We start from the raw sequence: 27,678 nt of genomic DNA on the forward strand, positions 1-27,678 counted from the left end.
GACCTGTATTATCAATGCTTACCTTCTAATCTGTGGAAGAGCTGTAGAGAATAAATGTCTGAAGAGCTTTCAAGTGGCTCCACAGTGCTCTGACTTTCAGACTGCTGCCAGGTACTGCACTGCTTACAAGCAATTTGTGGCTAGTCGGGAATTTAGCTAAATGGTGTCATATGTGAATATATTTCCTGCCACTTGGAAGGGTCAGTGTTGTCCTCTACAACAAGCGTGTGCCCTCAGGGCCATGTGAATTAATGAAACTCAATGGAAGCACTCAACATCAAATGGAGATTGGGGAATAATAAATGGAAATCCACAGTCTTTGAACATCTGGGGTGTATTGGGGATATAAAGTAGAGGGAGATACAGCATCCAGACTTCAGGGTTCATCTTAGAGGTAGCGTTCCAGTGTTTGACAAAATGAATTCTGCTTTTTCTTATGCCAGTGTAATCAGGTCTGAGTGAGTTACAGCACCTTATCCCACGAGTTGATGCAGGTCGGATGTGCTGACCACCCCAGAAGCATCACTCTTTAACACCAAAGTTTCTATAGGTACCAATTTTGTATGATTATTAAGGCTTTGAAAGTTTTACCAGAATAAGGTAAAGGGCTTTGAAGTGAATAATTCCATTTACTTTCTGAACTCTGTAGCAAGAGCAGCATAATCATTGCTTGTCCCTGTTCAATGACTGCAGGGTGTTAGCTGGTGCAGACAAGAGTGCAGCACTCTTATTGCTGCCTGCTCCAAAATACAACTCAGTTCATGGTCAGTCAGACTGGAAGAGGTTGTCTCCAGAATATCATCTCTTGCAGCTGCTGGACTGCTCAATCATTTTTGTAACTTTCTCATGCTCATCCATTTCAGCCAGATGTTAATGCAGAAAGGTATCTTTGGGTTGTGGTAACTTGTTGTATATATCACCTTGCAGTAAAAACAGAGGGACAGTGGCAATTCACATTGAACAGAAATCTGCTCCGAACACTTGTGGAAGGAGGACAAAGAGATTTTGATGGCAAAAAGGGAGATCTGCTGTAAGGACAGTATGATCACAGCGTGTCATTAGCACAGAGATTTCTATATGAAGATAGTGCCTTTCACTCCCCTCAGTTAAGAGCACCAAAGTTCTGGCATAGCATTTACACCAAGTGGTAGCTCCTGTTGGGGAGTGCTGGCTCTGTCACAGTCTGATAGTACATTCCAAAGTACCATGCATACCTCAAGTTAGGTAAAATAATAAACATTGGTATAAATGTCAAGGCTTTAAAGCAACTAGCTGTTTGGAAATGTAAGCCTAATTTTTTGGATGCCTGAGAGGGTATTGTGTTATGTCGCCTCAGAATGATAGCTTGTAGCTAATTATGAGGACAATTTCATGGCTTAAGCAGAAATGCAGATGTTAAAAGCTTGCACATTCCTCTCTGCTGAGCCATGAACACTATCCAGGGTAGTGATAGCAGAGGCCAAAGATGAGAGGTTTCTGAGCACCCAGGGGAACTTACCTTGGAGGCTCCGGGTGAGATAAAATCCTTGTGCCACTTTGTAGGAAGTTCATTTGCTCACGAAAAAGTCACCTATGTTTTTGTGTGTGGCTGAGGTGATATTCACTCTTCAGACTTATCCTGATCTCTAGTAGAAGGCAAATACTACCCCAAAAAATTCAGAATTACAAATGTAAGAAAATGTAAAACACCTTCTAGAAAGTGCAGCTATTGCTATCTCACTATGTTATCATGGTCTTCTCATGGTTCAGGGTTCAATCCAGTTTATCATCGTTCATTGGGAAGACCTTAATTGATGTTGCATTAATGATGTGCTCTAAAGAGACACTGTGCTCTTCAGGCTCATTGAAACCTTCTCCACCTGGCTCTTTAAAACTGGCTTGAATATTCATAGCACAGCAACTAGTGCAAGAAGTATTGGCCTTTATAACCCAAGGTCAGTAGAGGGGGAAAAGCCTCATGTTTTACAATTTTCATGTACAAAAGTTCTGCAATTAGGCTGGAGAAGCTGCAGAATTTATGTTTGTCCTTGGTTAAATTTCAGTGCTGGAGTTCTTTGCTGTTCCATGCTGTATGCCAAATTTTAATTCACGAGAGACAAATTAAAGTTGGCACACGTGTTTTCTCACCCATCCCTGAGCCTGGCCAGGTAGTAAATGAAAGCCTTTGCAGGTGATACAATCTGTGCTTCCCTATAGTGAGCCATCAGATGAGAAGAATCAGTGCAGCACCAACAGCTGAGCTGAGACCAGAGCTGGGAGAGGCCAGGAATCAGCCAGTGATGTGTGTGCACACATTGGGCAGTTGGGGCTGACTTCTCCATCAGCACAGCATGAATGGAAGGTTCTGCTATGTCTTCCTGGCTTGACACACTGTGGTGGAACCAGCACTGGTGTTGGAGGTCGACTGCGTTCCACCATCACCAGCACTATGGCCCTGTGTTCATATCTCAAGCAAAATGAAGACTTGGATGTGCTGTTTTAAGGCATTTCTTAGTGTCAGAAAAAGTGAAGTCATGTGGTGAGATTTGGTTGAAATCTTTCTGTGGGACAAAGTATTTTATTTCTAGAAAACAGAATGCAGAGGGAAAACAGTGTATGAAATAGCCAGAAGCCTGTTGGCTAAGATTGTTTCAGTGGTGTAAGGGACAAAAATTAGTGCTTCTGGGCCAAATCACAGAGGTGAGACCTTGGTCTGAATCTCTGATGTCTAGGAGGAGCAGATGAGTTATTTTCAGGCTCTTCCAGACAAGAGTTTCATCAAACCTGTGTGTGACAAAGCCTCCAAACTTCTTGTTTAATGTAGGTTTGTGCTCTGGTGATGCACCCTTTCCCTGGAAAAAGCCTGACTATCTCTGTACTTACAGGGACACAGCAAGTAGGACTCATCCCCTGGATACAACCACATGTGCTAGGTGTGCTTTTTTACAGGATGTCTATGTTTTGTGCTGCTTTGCAGATAGGCCAAATGATTCTTTTAGTTCTTTGGAAAAAAAAGTGTTAAGTGTGACTTATGTTTTTAATATTTTACATGCCTTATTTTTTTACATTTGGGAGAGTTCTAAAAAGATATTATTGGTAGGAAATACTGTGTCAGAATCTACCCAGACTGCATCAACATCATCCAACTAATACTGTCACAGAATCCTGGCAGAACAGGTCTCCCAGCACTGACAAAAGTCGGTGGAGTCCCATCAGCACCAATGTTATCAAGAAAGCAATTCGAGTTTCAAGGGGATTACATGAAAGTCTCCCAATAATGTAACAATTTCAATCTGTTCACTTTCATTGTAGCCCATACAGTGACTAAAAATTATCACTTCAGCCTAAAAGATTTTAGGTTTTTAACATGAGGAAGCCTCAGAGCCCTCTGACTTCCAGAACTAATTGAATTAAATGAAAATCTTTCTTTCCAGAGGAGAGTAAACTAAAACTGGGTATCTAGTGCATTCAGGGATGGGATGACAATGCATTCATGCATTAGTTGAGCAGTTGTGGTGTTTTGCTCTCATATCTGAGCTTTTCTAAATGACAGTGAGTGGGAGAAACACCTTTGTACTTTCCAGTACCTTATGCAACCTAGAAAGCCCCAACTTACCAAGGAGGTCGTTAATGACAACTGTACGTGGGAGTGTTGTAGCTTCCCCAGAGATCTCTTTTGTTACAGAAATCTGAGGATTCTCTTGGCACAAGTATTCCCAACTAGTTTAGGTCCTTTTATTTCATAATGGAGACTGAGCATCACTCTTGCTCATCTCAGAAGTGATCTCCCTATTCATCTCCTGAATAACATCTCCGAGTTTTACCTGCCACTAGTAGTTAGTCTGTATTGCACCTACAGTTTTTTACAGGTTTTCCAACTGTGAGAGCTTGGGGTTACACAGCTGAGGCTCTGAAATCTGTATTGGCTGAGAGTCTGCCGAGGGTCAGTATAAGTTCTCGAGTGCATATATTGAGTGTCTGTCTGTGCAGTGGCTGTTCTAGTCATATTTTGTTTCTGAGTGAATGATGCAAATACCTGCCAACAATCAAGTTTCTCCCTTAACAGCAATGGGCTTAAAAGGCAGGCTCCATCCAGGAACTTCTCAAAGATTTTATTCATGGCACATATTACAAATTGCCTGGTTTCTTCTTCAGAGCAATAAAAGTGAATGAGAAAATACAAGTAATTAAGCAGAGGACAGTCAGTGACTCTGAACAAGCAAGTGGGTGTTTTTAATGAAGAGCTTCCAACTAGAAAACCCCAAGGTTATATTTTCTCTCTCTATTATATTTATTTTCATTACTATTATTGTTGTTGTTAGATTTTATTTCATTTTACCTGTTCAAATGTTTTTATCCCAGTTTTACCTTTTCTCCCCAGTTCTCCTTGTCCTGCTGGTACAGGGGAGGAGAGGCAGCTGTGAGCAAGCAATTGTGTGTTGCTTGGTTGCTATCTGGACAGCAGTTATGCCACTTTAATTCCAAATGTTTAGATTGGAGCCCTTTGAAGCCTGGGCTGTTTCTGTATATTAGGTTTTTTCCAGTACTTGAGAGCAGGTCTTCATGGTTGTGACTTGAAGGTTTATAAGCTATCTAATATTTATATCACATAAATAAAAGAGCCTACTTGCAGATAATTTTCAGATTGCTCACATTAAATGTTTCTCTTCCAGCCAAACTGCAGCCAAAAATTTTCTGCCAGCATTATAGAATCATGGAATCATAGAATGGTAGGGCTGGAAAGGACCTTTAGAGATCATCTAGCCCAACCCCCCTTCAGAAGCAGGTTATGCTTAGCTTTGAGCTCCACAGCCTAAAAAGAGTTGAAGACCTATTGGTGTCTCTTCACTGTTTTCAAACATCAATTAAGCTGAAAACAAGGGCTATAAATTATGGTGACCTTTGCAATGACTTTTCATTTGTAGGACTGAGATGTGATGGGGTGAAAGCACCGTTAATAATAATAATAATAAAAATTAATAACTTCCTCAGGAGCTGCCAAGAAAAGTGTAAATTGCTTTCTGCTTGGTATCAAATTTTCATGTAAGGTACTGTATCATGGAAATTTTCAGTCTTGTTAAAATTCAGATGACCTAAAAATAATGCCACCCCTTCACCTCTGTACATTTTGTCATCTCAGCTGACAAATGTGATTCTTCTAGATTTAATCAGCATTTTATAATGACTCCTGCTGAACACACCCTGTCCATTTTCCCTTGTTGGCCCATAAAATATGTAAAATATATAGGGAACAGGGGGGTTATTTGTTGGTCTAGGAACTTAATTCAAATATAACAGCCACAAAAAGCATGCTTTGGGCTGAGTAGCAGCACTCACACTCTGTTTAATGGAATTTGTATTTTTATGGCTTTTCAAGCATCTTTTTAATATCACCTGGGGAAATGCAACACCAGTATAAATTTTCAGACTGTAGTTCTGTAGACCAAAGATTTTCCTCAGCTTGTGAGACAGCTATGCTGTTATTACCTATAGCATTGCAATGCTATTTTATGAGCCTGACTAAAATTCCCTCCAAAGAATTATCCTTTTGGTGAGCAGACAGTGAATTCTTCACAGCCCTTTCACTCCTGGCTGCTCTTCATCTCAAAGTTGTCAAGTAACAACCACTTAAAATGTTTTGCCTTTGTGCTAGTTACATGTTTGCTATAAATACAGTGGAGAGCAGATAGGTACCTTACCTGTGTGGAACACTGAGTTCTCCATACAGCCTGTCTGTGCTACATGCAGAATTGTGGTTTTGAGGTGTAGAGTCTCAGATCCTGGAGGTAGTTTTGTTTTCCTGGTTCCCAAGAGCGTGCCAAGAAAGCTGTGTTGATGATCACTTAGAAGCCATAGATACCAGGTGACAGTAAGCTTCTACCTAATCCTTGTTCATCCTTGTATATGCAATAGCTGATACTTTAGTTAATTCTGAGGAAGAAAATATCTCCCTCAAATTGACTTTTTTTCCACAACTTTGCTTTTAAACTAATGGTGCAAGATGAAGAGCAGATCCTCAGCCCATACTTTAGCCATTGAATTACTTCTTTGTCAGTGAAATTTTGGCTTGGACAAAGAATTGTTTCCTCACTGAAATGACTGTGTTCTGCAAAGCTCTCTGCCTTTCAGTAACTCACAGAGAGAAGAGGCAAGTAGCATAAAAAGCCTGAATTTTAATGTTTGCTCGTCTGTATTTTGAGCTTCCTTTAATTTGATGCTATCTGACTGCAAAAAGTTTTGCAGTAGTTCAGCAGTGATGGTGGGGCAACAGGAAAACAGGCAAACATTGCTTCTAACTGCCCATCTATGGTGGACAGTGCAGAGAGAAAACGACTTTCAAGCCCAGTGTCCAGCTTTCTCCAGATTTTGCAAGGTTTGGAAGGTCCAAAGCAAGAAGTCCTTTTCTTTTCTATACTTTAATCCCTGCTGTTGAGATGGCTCTTTATGCTGTGGAGTCCTACTTTGGTGTTTGTATGTCATTCATAGTTCCCCAAGGGGAAGCTCACAGGGTGGCTGCATCCAGATGGGCCTGCCAAGTAATCCTGACTGCTCAGCAGGATGCCACCTTCTGTGGAATGACAAGGACCTAAAGACATGAAGGGGGAAATCAGCGTGAGGCCATCCCAGGAGGTGAAGATGCAAGTCCTTTTCTCTACAAAAATTGTCCTTGAAGGGAAAGTGCAAGTAAAGTTGCACCATGAAACAGATGTTTGGATTGTGGTGTCAGCTGAAGCACTGCTCTTTTTAAGGTCAGTTTTAACTGTTGACACAGCCCAAAGGTACATGTAGCTGTCAATTGTTTCTTTCAGAAACTTGGTCTGCTTTAATAAATTGGAGAAATTCCTTGTTCTACCAAAGTCCAGAAATAGCAATAACAGATGGCTCATATGTCAGGCATCAGCAAATGCTAAAGCTGTGGCTATGACCCCTGTCCATGTCCTGTTGAGAAATCTACCTGCTCCCAAGATCAGGTTGCCCAAGAGTTTGCTATTTTCTATAACAAGAGCAAAACTGCAAGTTCCACTCACATATAACATACCGTTGGACTTCAGAGTTTTCTGCCTTAAAAGTAGTGCAGATTTGATGTGGTTGCTGGTGTTCTGTCGTTTTTTGAACAGCATTCAAGCTGAGAAGTTCTGAATGTTCTTTTGGTGAGGCTTGGCAAAGCCACACTGTTTTCTCTTCAAGTGTTTAAGCCTTCATCATCCATGCAAGTGGAAGTGCTATTACTGATTTGGGGTGACAATGGAATTAAGGACATAATTAAGGACATGAGGTTGACATCTTGTCAGACTGGTGTGGAACTCTGTTTCGGATTAACATGGAACAGGACACCAGATTTTACTTGAAATGAAACAAGTGTAGGTATTGTGGTAAGTTGTTTTGGTCAAAACCAAGTCAGCCTGTTCTGTCTGCCACACTGTAGATGGTAACTTCCTCCATGATTATCAGCATGAATCTGCACCTGGCAATAGTGTTCTCACCATTTTTCATTAAGGTTTCATGCTCATCCAGTATTTCTAAAGAGACTGTTAAGGCTTTAGACAATTGAATATGAGAGCAGGAGTACTCAGGAAAGAACAGCATCTAATAAGTGGCAGAAGAATCTGCCTGTATAAATACAAGGCAGATTATGCCTTGTATTTATACAGCATCTTTTATTTTAGAGTGCTCCATGAGATTTAGTGAATTTTTGGAACTGTTCTGTTCACCACTTCTTCTCTATCATGAGGCACTCCAGCTAATTATCAGCACTTAGCCCTGCTGCACAGTAATCAAAGTGAGAGACTGGAGCTGGGCTTCCCATGCTGAGGGGACCTTGCCAGACTTTATAGCCAAAGGGTAGAGTAACTGTGAAATACACTGACAGAGCAGACTGGAGACAAGGTAGACCAATAGGGCTAATGCTATTGCATGCTACCGACTGCTGGGGGAGGCATCAAGAATATTATATCACTTGTGGAGCTGTTGGCATGGCTTTTTTGATATAGATTTTTCTCAGGTAATCCCATGCTGTGACATGCTGGCTTGATGCATTATCTCAATAATGTGGGAAGACTGGGGAAATTCAATGAAATGCCTATATTTCAGTACTGTGTCTGTCAAGAGAAGGATGATAGCAAGTCACAGGCTGGAAAAAGAAAACAGTGTCTTATTGCTATGGAAGACTGAAATTCCTGATGTCCTTGTGTACAGACCTGTGCTGCCATTTTCAGGCACTTCACTCCCTTGAATGATCACATATTTAACCTGTGTTGAGCATAAGTGTAAATCTTGCTGCAGTTCACAGTGGAGAACCATTTCCTCCCATTCCAGTAGCAAAGAAAGAAGAGAAACAGTAACAGAGAAACTTCAGTTACTGCCTGAGGAGATCTACCATGCTAATGAAGCAATTACAATTATGCTGTTAAATTAACACTTACAAGGAATGAGTTTAGGAGATTGCTGTGCCTACGAAGAAAGATTTAAAACTGCTTAAATATTTTGATTATTGGATCTGCTGATGCACTATTGCATGAGATGATTGCTTTTCTGCGAGTAGATCTTATCACTTTTCACTTAGAATAGATGTGAGGGACATCCTATTGAACTGACTGGTCATCTGACATAGGAGTATTTTATGTTGTAGCAGTAATGGTGGTTCCAAGTCACATTGATTGTCAAGTGGAGATCAGAACTTTTGAGACAGGCTAAACACCTGAATGAAGGTAGCTGCTGTCCTTCCTCACTTGTGTTATCGTTCTTTATGTCACTGTTCTCAGAACCATGATTTTTAGCTAGTCTAAACAAAGAGATTAAGAATTCCATATGTAAGTAAGACTGCTTTCCTCTTTGTGACTATCTCATCTTGGCACAGTCAGAGCACATCGACACAGCTGTGTAAGAAGACAGCAATGGCAGCACTGGTTTGCATCTGTTGGCTGACTGGTAGCATCTGTTTGATGATTAGCTGAAGGATTTCAGCTGTTAGAGCTGTCAATCTGACACCTTTGATGAGCACTAAAATAAATCTGTGCTACCAGGAACCGCTCATTTTTTAACTCTGCTTTTGATTTGCTCGACTCTTTGTGTCCTTGCCGATAAATACTAGTGAGGCTGATGCATTATAAACTCTGAAAAGTGAAGTAAGGGACTGTGGTTTTTTTGCACAACAGATGTTCCTGATCAGGAATCAGGCAGCAGATCTCATCCCTCTTTCTCTGAGTGATTTAATTTGTCTGTTCCATGGCACATGAGCCACCTTCTGTCTAATAACTGATGTGCCCAAGTCCTACTTCATTTTAGGATCAGTTCCTTTAATCTAATAGAATTATTAGGAGATTTTTTTTCTGTGCCAGAGCAAAGAGAGTGGAAAAAGGAAATTGCTTCAGTTACTTACAGTGTCACCAATAATGCATCATAATGAAAAGTAGCAGCAAAGGCCTACTGCAAAAACAGGAAAGCCAAGTACCTTGTTTTAAAAGAACTAAAAAGTACTCTATGAGCACTTTTTTGAAGAAGTAGCAATTTAGATTTGATGGGTTTTCTTTAACAGTTGAAAAGCTCAGAGGCAGAGATAAGCAGCACATAAACAATCAGATTCCTGTAATGCAACTTAGTGAGGTGGAAAAATGGACATATTTTAAAGAAAAGTTGTTTGCTGTAGATCCAGTTCTCCACTCCTCAATTATGCAAATTATCCAAAATGAGTAATTACTGGGGGTTTTGCTTGCCTTTCTGTTTAGTTTGATAAAACTATTGCTGTGCTTCTCTTTGGTAGTGAAGGATGGCTACTGCTGGAGGTGTAAATTCTATGGTTGTTGTCTATTTAATTTCCCCACTCTTGGTCTAGCACAAGACAGTTGTTTTGCCTATGTTCTGCATCCTGACTGATCCTGTATACCCAGTGAGGGGGCACCCATTGGTCATCTTGCAAAGGAGGCTGCAAACTGTGCCCACTGCTCCTACCAACATCTATCAAAGACTTGCTAGAAGAGAGATGTGAGGGAAGTTGGCCTTACCTTGTGCGTGTGGCCAGCCCTGCACGGAAACAGCAGCTGTGGCTGCCCAGACAAATGGTAGTGTCTCTGGCCACAGTCACAGCTGTCAGTCCTGACAAATGAGCAATCCATATTGGAGTAGCTCATTGTAGTCCATCACTGGTACAACGAGAAAGCACTCAGATGACCTCTTTTCTGTTTGGCAGGTTGACAGGACAGAAGTGATTCGAACCTGTATAAATCCCGTCTTCTCGAAGCTGTTCACGGTGGACTTCTATTTTGAAGAGGTGCAGCGGCTGCGGTTTGAAGTCCATGACATCAGCAGCAATCACAATGGGCTGAAGGAAGCTGATTTTCTTGGTGGCATGGAGTGCACTCTTGGGCAAGTAGGTATTATTGCCATTTTACTCCCTTGTTGCTCATCTTTGTATAAATAGGAAATATATTGCTTTGCTAAATGACTGATGGGTGAGATTTGTCATTCATGACAGAATTCTTAATTGGTGCTTTTAACAGAGTAATTAAGAACTTCTGCTGGTTTGATTTACTGCTGTAGTATAGCTTGGAGTCAGCCAGTGCTATAGGAAACTCATTGTCAGTGATTGGCTTTGTACTGCAAGAGCCCATGCTCCTTATACCAGTTGTTGAGAAAAAGACTGGTTTGGGAGAAAGTTAGTGTTCCTGATGTTATATGGGATTTAAAACAAGTTCCAAGTCCAAGGAACACTTACAAATGCACTTTATTCACATGGGGTAATGCCTGGTGATATGACAAATAGAGAGATGGGGTTCGATTCATTTCCCTGACTCTGTCATCCAAAAACTAGGTGTCGAGACTAAGTTACTCTTCAGATTTCTGTCTCTAGTTCAGTGGAGAGAAACAGACAGTTCCAGCCGGTGATTCATTCCAGCTGAAATACCCATCATAGATTAGGATAAAAATTGCCTTCAGGAGATATCTGTCTTTCCCCATCAGTTATCAAGAGAGTCTAGACAGCTGGCTTAAAGTAGATACCTAAGTTTTTAGATGATTAAATTTAAGGGTGATGAGTTGTACCCACAGGATTGATATCTAGAAGTCATCAGAGCCAGGTCTACAGTGAATTCCTGTGTCACTGGCTGGTAGCACATTACAGTGTCCAAAATATCACAGATTCTAACTGATAGACTTTTTGTTATACAAGATCTCATAACACAGATCTTGGCTCTGTCCAAAACAGTAACGCCAAGTATGGTTTCAGCCTCTCTGAGCTAAGTGTAAATTTACTCTCTATTCTGTGGTAGCCGGTGTGACAAGACCAGTCAGTGCTTTCATTTACATTATCCTTTGCAGTGCTTCCATTTAATTTTGTATCCTGAACATGGTAGTTTGGAATGGAAGATGCTGCAAAGCTTTTGTTTCCTATTTTCTCACCTTCTGTTGTTGCTCCTTCAGCCCCCCTTTGGTTTTCTTCCCAAAGCCATTGAGCCAAACATGTGGAAGAGGAAAAGTTCTCTCAGCAAAAAAATTAATATGAAGTATGTATATTTACTCAATTGAGAGCTCAACATGAAGATACTTGTATTTAGGATATTTACACTGAACTATACAGCCTATTCTTTTTGATAGATTTCTTGTGGCCTTAATAAATGGAAATAAGATATCCCATAACACCAAGGAGAATGAGAAGCAAAGAAAAAAGTTGTTATAATGTTCCTCTCACTTAATTGGCTTGAAAATGAAGGGGGAAAAAAAGTCATTGCTGCTGCCTGTAGCATAAACTTATTTATAATGATTTGATCTCTATAAATAGCACACAGCTGGGTTGGTTGCAATGTAATTTTGATGGTAACCAAGAAAAAATAATAACAGTGTGAAATCTGTTCACAGTAGTGTAGCCGTGAGGACTCTGATCTCAGGCTTTTTTGGTGGTGGTGTTTTCCTCCTTCTCTCTAGTTCTTTAACGTTACATAATTCCTCAACTGTTTTAAAACCCCAAAATATTATCACTGGAGTTGTCATCCAAGGAAAGCCACCATGAGGAGCCCAAGTCCGACAGCACAGGCTGTACAAATGGAGCTTACACTCATGCCTAGCTGTTTGGTGTAATTGCTGTGTTTTTGTAATGATGATAATAGGGCTCTGGCTTTTCTGGAGATAATTTAGAGATGAATTTGTTGCTCTACATCATTTTAAAGTCTGAATAAAACATGATTTTGTGTGAGAGTCTGTACCTGCTTATCGATTGACTTCCCTGTTGCAAGTAGATCTTAGCTGAGACATCCAGGAAGGCTGTAGATTTTTGGGCATGGTCTGAAAGAGTGATTCCCTCCCCATTCCACATAAATGTGCCAACTGCTGTTGTTTTCTTCTAGGTAATAGTTGATATGTATGAGATTCACAGCTATCTCTAACCTGTTTGTAGATCATCATTTAGATGTCTGGTAAACTTGTGTTGTCACCCAAATTGCATAATACTCTTACCTAAACCAAAATCAGTAGGAGTAATTAATGCTGGGAAGTACATGGTTGTCAGCATAGTAAGCTGACAGAGAGAAGTGAGTGTTCTCTCTTCTATCTATATCCTGTATGTAAGCCTACCTGATGGATACAAGCTTATGGAAATCTGGAGTCTTGGATGGGTTTGATGGCGAAATGCATTCCTTTCAAGGGTGTCTCTGATGGAAACTAACTTAGACACTGCATTGGGCATAACTGGCAGGGTTTTGGTAGTGTCCTCATAAATGCTGTAATAAATCTCTGTTCCATGAGAGTGATAAGGGCAGTGACTTGTAGGCTGTTAGATCCTGAAAATACATTGTCTAGTCACATCTCACTGGATTTGCAGCAAATTTATTTCTACTGCTTTGGCCAAGACAAGCCAATCCTGTGTCTCTACTGGTAAATACTTTGGTTGGCAGCATCCTAGCATGCAGTCAGTTATGCCTGGATGTGAAGAGTAGATGCATCAACAGGCATTTCATATGCCACAGTATTTAAACACAGTGGAACAAATGGTTGTGGATAGACACCTGCTGAGTGTAATTAAGAAAACATCAATGTGCTAAATAGAGACACATCCTAAAGTGGTTTGGTTTGTCTCTTGTGCTCAGAAGTTGCCCTTTCAAATAAAATAATAGCAGATTTATCTCTTAGAGGATTCAAGGGGGAGGAGGTTTAGTGCAAGTTTGGGGAGAGTCATTTTTTGATATGTTTTTAACACTAGAAGTATGTTCTTTCCACTCAGGGTCTTTTATGTTCCAGTTTCCCAGCTTCTTCAGGGTGTCCTGGTAGTGTGCCAATTTTCAGAATGTTAACAAATAAGTTCTGTACAGTTGGAATACCAGTCAGCCCTAAAATACCATACAAGGTACTAGAAAGTGCAAACATTTTCCTCAGTAAGTAGAATCATCTTAAAATATGGTCTGCATTTATATGTACTTTATAAAATGGGATTCCTTAAGGAAGTTTACATTAAGAGAATGTACCATCCTCCCACTATTTAAGCTGTCCATGCTGCATTACTTAAAGTTGCATTATTAAAAGGTGCATTAAGGTGCATAATTAAAAAACAAGTACTTTTAAAATCTATCATTTTTTGTTTTTCAGTTCATTCCTAAGTAACTACATACAACTAATATCTAATAGTAGCAGTTTTTAACAATGAAGTTGTAGAGTTGTACAATAGCTACTTGAGCAAGGAAACTGTTGTAATCTCACAAAGATTCTTCTGAATCTGAACCATATTTGTGGAATGATGGGACACTTTTTTTAAGTGTTTTTCTCAAAAATGCAACAGAGCATGAAGCATCCTTTATCCAGACATGTTTGTGAAAAAAGTTGAGTTTTCTTTTGGCTTTGGCTTGGTTTAGGAATATAGCTCAGTTTTACAATCCAGAAGCTTCATAAAGGATTGAAATTGCATCATTTAGTACAGTGAGGGCTCAAACTTTCTAATAGCTGAAGTTAACTTCTTAACCACTCAGGAATTAAGGAAGGTGGCTTAGGAATGCTTTTTTTTTGCTCTGAAATTTCACCCACAAGTCTCAGCCTGATCTTTAAGAACTGACAAAAATTATTTCACTTGATTATCTTTTCAGCTAAAACTAAGCAAACTTACATTGTTGAGACCTTCTTCATTACTGCTCATCTGTGTCTTCAACATCATTAAATGACAGGAACCAGTAAGGTTATTATTCCTTAAATATTGTGAAACATCCCAGCTTTTCTGTGTGGGAATGACCTCTGTGGCTTTTCTATCATTACTTACCGCAGCTGGTCTTTGCCACTTTCAAATTCATGATTCCATTTGTTCTTCGGTTGGTTTTCATTTACAGAGGAGTTAAAATTCAATACAACTCCCTGTGTGCTCAACTAGTAGAACAAGTAAACTGCAGAGATGTAAATCTTTTCCTGACAAGAACTTTTTCAAGTGTTATTTAGAGATTTAATATTTCCTACACATGCATTTGTATACAAATTACGTTGAAAATCTTCCTCCTCAGTAATGAGTGGTATTGTTTCTTGCATGCTTTTAATAATATATGCCATTAGCAGATTATGCACTTGACAGTGCTGACTGATTATTAGTTCAGTTTCAGCCATTGCAAATCCCTTTGCTCTTGAATTGGAGAAAGGCTAAAAGAGCCATGATTGCACCTGAATTAATTAAGTTGAAGTAGTCTGTATGAGAATATTTGTTTAACAGACTGTTGACTGCTTCTGTGGTGCAAAAGGGATGGGACTAGTTTTTTCAAGGTATTTGAATTCCTAAATCTCCTTGGGGATCTAAATACTTTTAAATACTTGGCCTCTGATCTCCTACAAATGAAGCTGCTCAGTTCATTAGTGGGATGAATAATGTATTTTATTAGGTATGAATGTAATTTTCTACCAGAGCTGACTCAGGGCACAAGCAAATCATCAACACAGCACTCTTCCTAACCTTACCTAACTGTATAAACACCTCAGCTATCCCCAAGAAGCTCTTGGTTTGTTGTTGCAGCCTGATCTCTAAAGCTGTAAGATTTTCAGTTCTGAATGAATCTTGCCAAAGTGAATAGAATTAATAGTACAGTTTGTACTGCTTTGTTTTTATATACTTTATCTTTGTGCCTGAATTACAGTTGCAGTCTTTAGAAAAGTAATTTACAATTTAGTTTGTTATTATAAGGAGTTATGATGATGACATTCTAAAGAGGCTGCTACACTTCATACTGATACAATACTTCATAGTAATTAAATTCAAAGACATTTTATGCTATTGATAAGCTATTTCCTGTAATAGTCTTATTGCCTCTTGTGATAGGGATATGCTTTTTGCTCAATGTTCTGTTTGGATTGACTATTTTCAAGTATAGATCTTTGCAACAAAGACAGGGAGGGTTCTAATTCAGCTACAAATAATCTGTGAGCTCATCAATACTATAGGGAAGAAAAGAAATCTTGAAGAGTGGTGACTATAGTGCAGAACATATGTATGGGGAGGTTGATCATAGCAGTAAAACTGGCTTTACCAAGAAACAAGAATTCTGTAGGCAGTTAGAATGAAACTTCCCTCATTGTGGACATGAACATTTGAACTGACTGTAGAAGCAGCACACTAATATTTTAATTGACAGTCTGTAAGATACTCTTTACAAATGTTAACTCTCTAATCATTTGTCTTTCCACTTTTGTATCATTCTATTTACAGCAATATTACAGAGGTATTACAGCCTCTGTAGCTGCAAAACAGCTGCTTTAAGGGTTGTGCTTATTTTTATCCAAGAAGGGGAGAGCTTAGCAGAACATGTATCTTAACTGGTAAATGTTTTTTATATGGCTGTGTCCTGAGTTTTACATATCATAGAATCCTTCTCGTGGAAATACAACCAAGTCGTCTTAGTTGTGTGTGTTAAAATCTCCGCTCCAACTTGACACAATAGCAATTGCTTGTCAGCAAAAGGAAACAGAACTCAGATAAAAGATGCTTTAAGTTAGGTCAGCTCTGAATTTTAGCACATTTTGGAGCAAACAATTCAAAAAGCTGGAAATTCAGATGGATCTGGAAAAATCATTCAAGTCAACCATTGCTTTAGAAAGGCAGGTTACTGTGCACTGCCAAGCAGTCTGGACTTAGAGGCTGAAATTTCACTGGTACTTGTCTGAATTTTGAATCCAAACAACACTGAGCCCAACGTGGTACAAGGGAAAAAAACCCCAAACTAGCAATTGGAAGACACAACAGAGTTGCATCTCCTCAGAAATGTAGAGGACAGCCCAAGAAAGCTTAAACAGTATTCATCTTTCTCTACAAGCAGTGGCGTGCACACAAAGAGGATGACAGCAAGATGGAGACAGACTTCTTATTGAGTTTGAAGCATGTAATGTTTTAGTAACTCTTAGTTAATCCAACTGGAGAAAAAAACTGACTCTGAATTACAGGAATTTGAAGAAAACCTAAATGAAAAATATAGAAAGTTGATGTAAGGTTGCAGGCTCAATCTTGTTGGTGTGGGACATTAACTGAGTCCATCTTAAGACACTAAATCATAACTAATAACTGAGGCAAAATGCTTAGAAAAGACAATGGTAGGGCACTGAAGTAGCCCCTGCTGAAGTTTATGGAGGGAAGAGGAAGCAGAGCGGTGGTACTCTAAAATGTAAATGATTCTACCACAGAGAAATGCAGTTTGGGCAGAATGTGCTTCCTAGTTGGCTTCACAAACACTGCCACAGGGAGATGTACACATTGCTGTAAACAAAGTAGTGTCATGTTTATAAAAAGATGCCAATAGCTGAGTGAAATATGCCACTTGGGAAATGCATGTACAACGTGAGCAAGACGACGAGAAGACTGGCTCAGAGAGATTCAGTAGATGATCAGAAGGTAGCATTACAGTTAGCAATCCAAAAGCAACTGGAATGTTAATAAGGCTTAAGCTCAACACTGGAGCACAAGCTAATGCAGTGTCAAAACCATTCTGCAGCTAAAGAGATAGTTCAGCTGCAATTTGGAGTGCCTAGGGGAGGGGAGGAAAGGAGTGTTTTTTGAGTTAGAAGCCCTATCAAGCCACAGAGCTGATCAGGGATCAACATCCACTGCAGGACACTTAGATGTGGAGAAAAGAATTTGCAGATTTTCACAAAGATTAGTGATGGATTAAAGAGAGACACTTTTGGTGAGGGTATGATAGCTACTTCTCTTTCCTTGATGTATCAATATGTTTCTAGGGGATACTGTTTAAAAAAAACCTGTTTATTCATGTACCACAGTTATTAGGTTGGAGATTGATTCTCCAGACATGAGATTGAACTGTCTGTGCTACCAAAGTCTCTGTGACACCAAAGACTCTGAGCAGGTGAATGCAGCTCATGGTGAAGCCTCTGCATGAAAGGCTTTTGGATGGCAGGAAAAAAGCTGGTAAAATGTGACTAAGTGCTCTTTGCAGTCCTGAAAAGAATTGAGTCTGCTAGAATAAAGTTCAGCAACTGTCCCAGTCCATATAGCAGGAATAACACATCTGGGAGAATAAATTAACACATTGGTGATGGGAAATGATTGTTCAGCTACAGCTATTTGTCTGACTATCCCAACTGGTAAGAGATACTGACTTCTTCAAGTTGTGTATTGTGGAGAAGAATTTGTGCTTAACTTGGCTGTCTAAATAACTAAATTTGGGGTTGCCATGAGAAAGTCCAATGAGCAGAAGAGTCCAGTCTGAGTAAAGAATTTGAGGTATTGAAAATGATCCTAATCTTCCAGTTTTGTAACCACAGAACTAAGTTGTGTATACACATGTCACTAAACAGGGTTTGCTCAGTCCTTGGTTCTGACCAGTGGTTCACGTGTCACAAGAGTTAACAAAAGCCAGTGTCATTGCACATAAGTAGAAAAGCTTATGTGCCATAATCCAAGGACATTTCAAGAAGCCTTTAACAAAAGGATATTAGTGTTATGTGCAGAACTAGATATTGTACAAGTCAATTTAATAGAAACAAGGAAATAAAAAACACCCAGATTTCTCATCCCAGAGGAAACGTGGAGTGTGACTATCGGGCCTTTAGCTCAGAGTGTCACCTTGGAAAACTTGGTCAATACTGTTGTAAGAACTTGAACCAGCCCCAGATGTCATTGTAAACAGGACCTCACACTTTACATTGTGGGATTTATTTAACATTACATGGGATTTATCTGCTCCTGCCAATGCTAAATCACCAGCTTAAAAAACTACATTGACGTTTCTCATTAGTTTGATTTATGAGCAGTGGGAATTCTGTATGATGTCATATGTTGAAAGTTATCCCTATGTGTGGTTAAGGAAGGACCACATAGACAAACATATTTTAAAAAGTTCTTCAGGAAGATAGGTAAAATAGGTCATTATATTTCACAGCTCTTAGCCAGTGCTGATCAGTCACAGCTCACACATATGCAAGAGGAAAGCTTCTTCAGAGTCCTTGTCTCTGACTGCACGGTAATGCACTGTATACTGCTGGTGTCAGTGCCTCAGTGCTTTTACTCAAAGTGTTGTCTATTCATACTTTTACACCTACTATATATTTTAATCTGGAAATAGGATCAAATAGCAACATGTGAATTCAGATGTAGTTGCAGCAATATTGAGCATATGGTTAGATCTGTCTTACCCTGGGCTTCCATGTAATAAAACAAATTAAGATACTCTTCAAGGGATTTTCCAGCCCTCATCTCACCACAGTCATTATCCCTTAACACCACAGATCAGAAATCTAGTTGAGATGATGTTCTGTTGAGATGATTGCATATTTGATACATAGAAGTTAGTTCCTGTGTGTATCCTCTCTCTCTGAAACAGAGCAGTGGCTTTTACATTCTGTTCCTGTTCTACCCAATGCAAATGTATCCAGTAGCATATGTTTTATTGGACATGTAGCTGTCTCAGACCAGAAATGGCTAGTAGTTTATATATGTCTATAGCTGTAAATAAACTTCACTTCCTAAGTCTCTGTTAGTGTTACCTCTTAAATCTCTGACACTTGTGTATCACTTTGCTCACTGGTAGGTCATGCTTCTCATAAAATGTTCATAAAAACCATATTCTGGAAATGAGGTTTACTAGGACTGGACTGGATACTATCTGTGTTTTAGAACAGAGATTGACTTTCTGCACTACTTCACAACAGTTCTAGACAAAACAGCTTTTTCTCTTAAGTTTTAAATTGTGACTTTTTAAAGTAAGAGTCAAACCAAAAATTTCTGACAAGTGGAAGATCTATAGTTAATTCCCTTCTTGTCAGCCATTCTTGCCAGTTCAGCTACCTCTGTAACTCTGAACTTAGATAAATGCTTTCTAGTCTCTCTAGTTCTTGTTGTTTAGGTCTTACTGTCTGGCAGTCAGGCCAGCAAACACTTTTTACAGTAATGTTCAGAAGATTTACAGTGATACATAAACAATAAAGATGATATGTGGTTGATAGCAACTTCTTCAGAAGCAATAGCTGTTTTGTGCAGTGCATGAACAAAAATGGCAATTGACTGCTAAGGAAAATAGATGTCTTGACTGTTATTGAAATGATAGTCTGCAGATCCCACATCACTAATTACAGTTTGAGGCAATGATGTTGGCACACTGTTGCCAGATGGAAGATTCATTTTACTGGCCAGTTAATTAACAACTGGTAAATGGTTGCACCCAAATACACATATTTACATATGCAGAGTGCTTACGGTGTCACAATGATGCTGATGGCCTAAGAGAGCAGGTCTTATTAATGCAATCTACTAATGAGAAAGTCAGAATAAATTATATGCTCTGGAACTGCAAGGCATCTATTTGCCACCTGCATGGGAACTCCAGAGCTTCAGGTTTCTGTCTGTCCAATGCCTCTTGAAAGCTGGGACTCTTTACAAAGCAACAAAGGGAGCTGTGTCTGAAGGAGGATAACTGAAAGACAGATTCATATCTGAATTCTGTCTCATATGAGGGATACACACATGAAACATCTGAAAAGGCTTCTAGCATGCAACACAGCTTTCAGTAGAAGAGCTTAATGTATTTTACAAAGTTGAGTGTGAATCTCAGGGAAGGGGGAGAATTCATAGAGATAAATTGACCCTACTCCCCAGGGGTGAGTCTAGTTGGTACAGAGACCATAGCTTAATTATATATCAAGAATAACCTCTTGTATTTCTATATTACTTCCTCTCTAGAATCTCAAAGTGTTTTAAATTGCACTTCACAGTTCAAAGGAGTGTAACAGATTGTACTTGAACCTGTTTAGTGGACAAGAAAACAGAGGTGTGGGTGACTTAAGGGGTCACAGCAAACAATCTTTTCAAGCTGCTAGGGAAGAAAAAGGACATCTGGATCTTGACAGTATTGGTCATCTTACTTATATTGCTGTCTGTTGTTGCCACTAGCCAATGTTACTGGTGAAATCTAGAAGTTAATTTGGAAAACTGAATAAGATGATAGCAGCAGGGTGGTTTATGGAAGGCAGTCCAAAAACAATGAGTGCTAAATGATTCACTTAAGTAATAACCAGCTGCAAAAATGGAGGGTAGATAACAGCTGCCAATCTGGAACTGTTATAAAATGAACATTAGTTAACAGTATCATGGTGTTCTTAAAAAAAAAGTCAAATGCAGTTCTGGCATGTAACAGCAGCACAGCTTGCAAGACATGAGAAGCCCTTCTTGCATACCAAGTACTAAGAAAATTATGTCCAATTTTTAACATTATTTTAAGAGCAGGGTATGAGCTAGCCCGTGGGGACTTGGTAAAGAGCAGTGAGAATGGTTTGAGGGCTAGAAAATTTGATCAAAAAGGAAAGATGGGGCAAATTTAAGTTCTGTAGGTTAAAGAAGACTTTGGAGCGTTGATATTAGTTTTCAGATACAAAGATTGCCTGAGAGAGGAGGGGAAATGATTGGTTTATTTATAGGGCATTAGCCAGAAGTAACAGGCTTAAGCTTCAGACAATTGGATTAGCTGTTAGGAAAATATATTTGTGATAAGGATAATGAATACCATAATAAATGTTTCTCTTTACCTCTGGATATCTTTAAGAAGTGATTAGACACATCTGACAGGTATAGCTGTGCCAGGTGTAACTGGTACTGCATTAGGACTAAGAAGCTGGACAGAGTGAATCTGGATGTCCTGTCCAGCTCTGTGATGGCTTTCCTGTCTCACATTTAGAGCTCATTTAAAACCTGCATTTGTCCTGCTGCCTCACTCATGACAGTAGCTGAGGATAATCTGAGGCGCTGCTTTTGCCCTTCTGTTTGATTCAGCAACGTGATGGGCAGGACAAACATATTTCCCCATGGTGATGTTAGGCTAAAATTTACATCCTGTTCAGTCCTGTCTCAAAGCACCCTTTTTGCCTGCCTGTGACTTTGCATTATTCACATTCCTTTAGCTCTGGCCATTACTGCTGTGGTTTATTGCTGAAACGTGTATGATACCCAGGACTCTAAGGAAGGGCCTAACACCATTCTCTTCCTTTGATGATTGCCTCTCTTTTACAACTAATACTTCTACATATTTTACAAAAGATGTCTATTTTTGGTCATTTTATTTGAAGTGTTACAGGTTAGCCAGCTGGGTTAAGTTGTCCAGGTCTTGTTGGGTATGGGAAAGGAATATTTCTAGTATACCAGCCACGTTCCAGAGGTTAGCTTTTTTCTAGGGCAGAGGTAAGTCTTTTGCTCAGTATCTGAACAGCATAATCCTGCTGCAATATTGTCACGTTAAAAATAATATTAATTGTGATTCCAGAGCTGTGTTTGGAGTTGCTTATACATCTGTCTGCATTTTGAAGCTCTCCAATTAAAAAACAAATCAATGCAGCGTTAACTTTACAGAGAAGAGGGATGTAATATACTGGGACATCACTGTAGCTTAGTAATTATGTGTTATAGTCAGGCTTTTTGCTTTTCTAATATTTTTATTGATCTAGTCTTAAATGTTTTGAGATGGTTATGGAAATGTAATGATTACTGCTATGAGAAATGACATCTTTTGTCAGTGTCACTCTAACGTTTATCTGAAGTGCAATTACAAATTGGTCAATGGACAGCTTCATTTGCAAGGCTGAGTTCTAGGGGAAGTCTGATATCTGACAAGCAAAGGAGACAATTTTGGAACTAAACCTATGAGGCAGATCACTTGCTTCTGTCCTCAGTTTAGAATAGCTGATATTTTGAAATCAAATAAATGGCATCTCTTTGAAATAGACTTCTATTTCCTACTAAAATAAATGGTGTCTGGAGGTGTCTTTGATAGATTTGCTGTGTACAGCTCCCCTCCTACTGTTTTTTAAGTCCATTGAAAGCTTACTTATGTACTGCTGTCATCATCATGGCAATAGTTGAGGAAAACTGAGATGTGGTTTCCACTCTTCTGTTCAGCTTAGTGAATTGTGTTCTTCCCACTCTACTTGACCTCATCTGCTTTCTTTGTCCTTCCACTGCACCCTGTCTACAGGCTTCTCTGTTATGATCTTACTGTACCATGTCTGAGCATGGATTAAGACATCACATTAATACCACTCCTCCACCCCCCTAAAAAGGCAGCATAAAAATGAAATCACATTAAGCCATGTATTTACTACAGATTCTAATTTTTTTCCCTTTGCTTTTCTTTTTGTGCAGATTGTTTCCCAGAGGAAACTCTCCAAGTCCTTACTCAAACATGGAAACACAGCAGGAAAGTCATCTATAACAGTAAGTTAGTCTTAAACACACTCTTATTTTACTGTTATTTAGAAATATCTAATGTGACTAATTCACCCTGAAAGCATCCTGCTAAGTCACCAGAACAACCCTTGATGTAATTTAAATTGTTTATTTAACAGATTACTTGTACTGTTTCTGTGACAAGTGCTTGTTGTAAGGAAATGGCAACAAATGATGTGTAATTTGTACAAAAGCCACAATATTTACTACTACTGCTATTAAGGTACTTGATGACAGCAAGAAAGTTGTGCTGTTTGATTACTTGTAGTTGAAGGACTGGAACCTTCAGAAATTCATTTTGACCTGCTTTGACTTACAAAGGAGTCTGATGTTTCTCAGCCCTTGGTCTTTTTCCAGTTTGTAAGAAGAAAAAACAACTCAGAAAACACATGCACCCAGCAACACCAAATGCAGAAGTTTGATGAGATTAGGTATATTAGCTGTGTTGTAATGCAGTTACAGACTGGATAGTTATAGCCCCATGTGTATATTGAAATTTGCAAATCAATGTATTATCTCTCTTTCATCTTCCTCTTGGCTGGCTTCTTTGGGAGATCAAGTTTTCTGCACTGAACCTAGCATGCTTGTGACATTTGCAGCTCTGCATTAAGACAAAGACTATAATAAAATATTCTGCTTTGAGGATCTCTGCTCTGTTGCCTTATGGGGTTGTGGAGTAGTTTTTTCATTAATATGCAATTAGCCAGATTGTTTTCTTCTGGCTTGGTTGTTTGAATGGTTTTTTTTCTGCCTTCAGCCACCAAAGAGACAGCAGACTGTGAGAAACATTCCTTTCTGATCACCCAAGGAATTCTTAGGTGTCTTCCTGGGTGTATGGCTGGGGAGGCATTTGCTTAAATGTATAAGGTAAACTCATTTTTAATCTGGGGTTGGAAAGGATTTCCCCACTCACCAAGCTGAATAGAAACATGAAAGAGTTTGTTCCCTGAATAACTTGCTGTGGTTTGCCTAGTAGAATTATCTGGGCATGCTTCATCTCATGCATCCTAGTGGTGTTCTGGACTCCTGTTTGATGAGAGACACAAAGGAGTGTAGTCTTTTGAAAACAACAAATGCTTGAGTTCAAATACAATCGTTAGGCTTGTTAGTAGCATTTTCTGGCAAAAAGTAATGCTGTGTGATATACAGAAGATGGGAGAAAATGAGTTAACAGTCCACTATGGCCCGACACAGGATGATAACTATGAAAAACGAACCTTAGTTACTTGCTTTGACTCCTAGTGAGTAATACAACCAAGTTGACTTCATTTGAACGGGAGAAGAACTCTGACAAAAATTGGTGTGTGAAAAGTTTGCTATCTCCACAGAATAAGTCAAAACGGGTTCTTTGTCATGATTTCTGGACCTGGGGACCTACTAGATGCCTTTCAAGTACAGAAGTTACAAATACTATTTTCCCAACTTACTCATAGAACTGAATTATAAGTTATTCATAGGATTGAGAAAGTTCCTGTCTCAGCACATTTTGCTGGGATTTTATTACCCTTTGACCATGTAACATCTCAGCAATATAATTTTATTATGTGACTGTGGGATGAAAACAGAATGTTGTTCAACTTCTCCAGTTAGAAGCCTGTCAATCTTTATAAGAGAGAGTTCCTTATTTTCAATTAAAAATATTTGTGAAACTTGGTGTGCAAACCCTGGAGCACTGTTGGTCATATACAACCTATGATCTTTTAAACCATCAGACTACTTGGAAGAGAAAGATGTCAAGCATTATGGGCAACATTTTCAGCAAGTTCCCATTTATGTGAAGCATGTGAAACACATGTGTCTGTGTGATGGTATTTTAATGCATCTGTGGCTCTACATGGCTGCATGTAAATTTTTGCATGAGGAAGAAATTCCACAGTTCACTGCTGTGAGTTGTCACAGCCAGAATAGTCTCCACTCAGGAGGTTTTAGTTAATTCAATTCACTGCAAATTAACGATAACTTCTAATGACTGATTTGGATATCGAGAAACAAAAGTGACAAATTCTCAGAGAAAACACCTTTCCTTCCCCAGGCTCAACTTCAGTTCAGACACCTGTCCCTTCACAGTCTCCATTCTCATCACTACATGTTATGCTCAGTCCCACTGGTGAGGTGACAGATGCCACAGGTCAGGATTGGAGCACAGTGATTTATTTTTTGTTGCCCTGTGTTTTTTACTCATTTTTTCAACTCTGCTATGGGCTTACACACAGGCCACTGTCCCTTTGGGGAAGATCATCTTCTTCAGGGTGGACTCATGCTGCTCCTCCCTTTGGTCTTCCTGCATCTAGCAGCTGCTACCCTTTCTTAAATATGCTCACGTAGAGGCACAATCTACACCTTTGATGGGTTGAGGTTTTGGAGTGCAGGTCACAGCCTTCCCACACAGGTCATCCCTGCAGACTCTGCTACCAAAACCCTGCCAGTTATGTCCAATGCAGTGTCTAAGTTAGTTTCCATCAGAGAAAGAAAAGGAGAAAAGTCTTAAAAAATGCCAGTGATGCTGAAGTTAACTGAGGCTGTAGGCAGCCTAATTACTGCAAGCTGCATGTGTGGGCAGTCAAAGCATCGTGCATCCCAGTGCTCTGACTGCAGCTCTAACCTCAGCAGCCTTCAGCTGGTTTGAAGAGGAGTTGGGGTGTTGCAGCAGTACACCCAGGTCCTGGAGATTGTGCAGTGAAGACAGTCTGAGCTTAGATGGGGAGCTGCCATGGCTTCCAAGTGCATAATTGTGGGCATGAAACACCAAGGAAAATGTTCTTTCGGGCTATTTAATCTTTGGGGAGAACATTTACAACAGGGAAAGATTTTATAATGGATAAAGAGAATATAATATGGTTTGTTTCAAAGAACATTTTTCAGTGAAATATTCCAGCTTTGTTTAATGCCCTCTCTCCCCTGAAGCATTTTAGTGACTTAGCCAGGAAGGCTGTTTTATTTGATTTTCCTGGTGTTTTTTAGCAGCATTGCACAGCACAGTGACTGGCATCATTATCAGTATGGCTTATGCCACCTGAAAGAATCACACTACATTATTTTAGTATTAATTTCTTCTGATTCAGTCCATATTGAATGATTTTGTCAATGTAGCTATTGCAAAAAAACCCCTATATTAGGAGAACTCTCCTACTGTAAATGTGCCTTTCATTTCAACTAATGATAGGTGACTTCACTCCTTTTTCCATTTAGCTTGCCACATGATGCTGAAGCAGCATAAAAATAATTAAGCTTTAGACCCAAATAATGCAACTCTTGTATAGTTTTTTTGTCACCTTGGACTCTGTGAGATGGTGTAATTCTCCACTGTCCTATCTGAAGAAAAGTACTTGGTCAGAGAAAGGGAATCCCTGATGGATGTTGATGTCCATTGATATCAAAAGCACAGTCAGGTGATACAAAGTGATGTAGCTTTGTAGGCTTAACAAGGTGAAGCCTGTCAGCTGAGCAAGGGATTCACTGAATCCTCTTAACCTTTCCCGATTGCAATGAGAAACATGAACGTGTACCTTTGTTCAGTTTCTTAATGGGGTCTACAGTCTTCACAATGGGAAGTGGCATCTTTCTCCCCTGTCATTACATCATGCAAAACTCAAATGCAGCTTTCCAATTTAGGTGATCGCTGAGGAATTGTCTGGCAATGACGACTACATTGAACTTTCATTCAGTGCACGGAAATTGGATGACAAGGTAAGCTGCTTGATATTAACCTTACTGAAAGATATAAGGATGCCTGCAAATATGATTTGATGAGATGTTCCCTGACAGATATTTATTGCTTCATATTACTAAACGCATCAGAGATTTCAGATGAATGTTCACAACGAGGCTTTCCTCAAGTTGCAAAGTAATTAAAAAAAACCAACCTCAAGGGAATGTAATTAAAACCAAGACAAGTTAATTACACTGTAACCTGGACAATTTAATTATTCTAAATGCCACAGATCAGAAGTGCTTAGAGAAGTGAACTTTCTGTTAGTAGTCAAAGATTCTATAGTTGAAGTAAGCAACTTAAAATAAAGGTAGAAAGCTTCGGAACAGCTCAGTCATGATATTTTGTTAAACAAAATGTAGCTAGAATGTGAAAAAAGGCTCTTGCATGTTTAAAAAAAAAACTTTTCCCCTCTTCAGTAACAAAACTTTCCACTTACTCAAACACCACTCTTCATCAAAAGACAACCTCCTGAAAATACCCATTGTTTAACAATACATATAGAAGAAGAATCCCAAGCAACATAAAGCCCAAAGAATACAGGTGACTGCTTGTAAGACACAGTCTTATTTCAGTGTAACAGCATTCACATAACTATTTAAGATAATCTGGGGAATATCTTTGTAATTGGTAGCTGTCATAGAATCATAGAATGGTTGGGGTTGGAAGGGACCTTTAGAGGCCTTCTAGTCCAACCCCCCTGCAGAAGCAGGGTCACCTAGATCAGGTCGCATAGGAACATGTCCAAGTGAGTCTTGAAGACCTCCAAGGAAGGAGCCTCCATAGCCCCTCTGGGCAGCCTGTGCCAGGGCTCCCTCACCCTCAAGGTGAAATAGTTTTTTCTTATATTTAAGTGGAACTTTTTGTGTTCCAGCTTCATCCCATTACCCCTTGTCCTGTTGCTAGCTACTATAGAAAAAAGGGATGTCCCAACCTCCTGACACCCTTTAGATATTTATAAATGTTAATAAGATCTCCCCTCAGTCTCCTCTTCTCCAGACTAAACAGCCCCAATTAAAGTGGGACATAGGACATTTTTGGATAATAGAGCTTTATGTCTAATTGAAGATCAAAGGCTTACAAATGTACTGAATCACAATATCTACCATTAGTATATAGTCACTTCTTAAATACAAAGCTGCTTCTAATTAGAAACATATGGTAACATTATACAGAAGTTTACATTTGTGATGCTCCGAGTGTGTGCTTGTTAGCATTTGACATCTGAGGAGCTTAAAATCAAATCAGTGAGAATACTTTTGGATACATAGATCAGATTTTCAAAATCAAGCTGTAACTGATGAATAATGTTTTCAAATCAAAG

The 27,678-nt window shown here is 39.3% G+C and overlaps 1 protein-coding gene across 2 annotated transcripts in view; it reads left to right on the forward strand.

Moving 5' to 3' along the window:
• CPNE4 (copine 4) overlaps positions 1 to 27,678 on the forward strand; it is a 215,450-nt gene that overhangs the window by 99,369 nt on the left and 88,403 nt on the right. For both annotated transcript variants that reach the window (XM_061996389.1, XM_061996390.1), the window contains exons 3-5: positions 10,166 to 10,345; positions 22,562 to 22,633; positions 26,258 to 26,332. In XM_061996389.1, coding sequence (XP_061852373.1) covers positions 10,166 to 10,345; positions 22,562 to 22,633; positions 26,258 to 26,332 — 327 coding nt within the window. The remainder of the gene's footprint in view (positions 1 to 10,165; positions 10,346 to 22,561; positions 22,634 to 26,257; positions 26,333 to 27,678) is intronic.

The sequence above is a fragment of the Colius striatus genome, chromosome 5, assembly GCF_028858725.1.
Source record: "Colius striatus isolate bColStr4 chromosome 5, bColStr4.1.hap1, whole genome shotgun sequence".
In the NCBI taxonomy this organism is placed as follows: domain Eukaryota; kingdom Metazoa; phylum Chordata; class Aves; order Coliiformes; family Coliidae; genus Colius; species Colius striatus.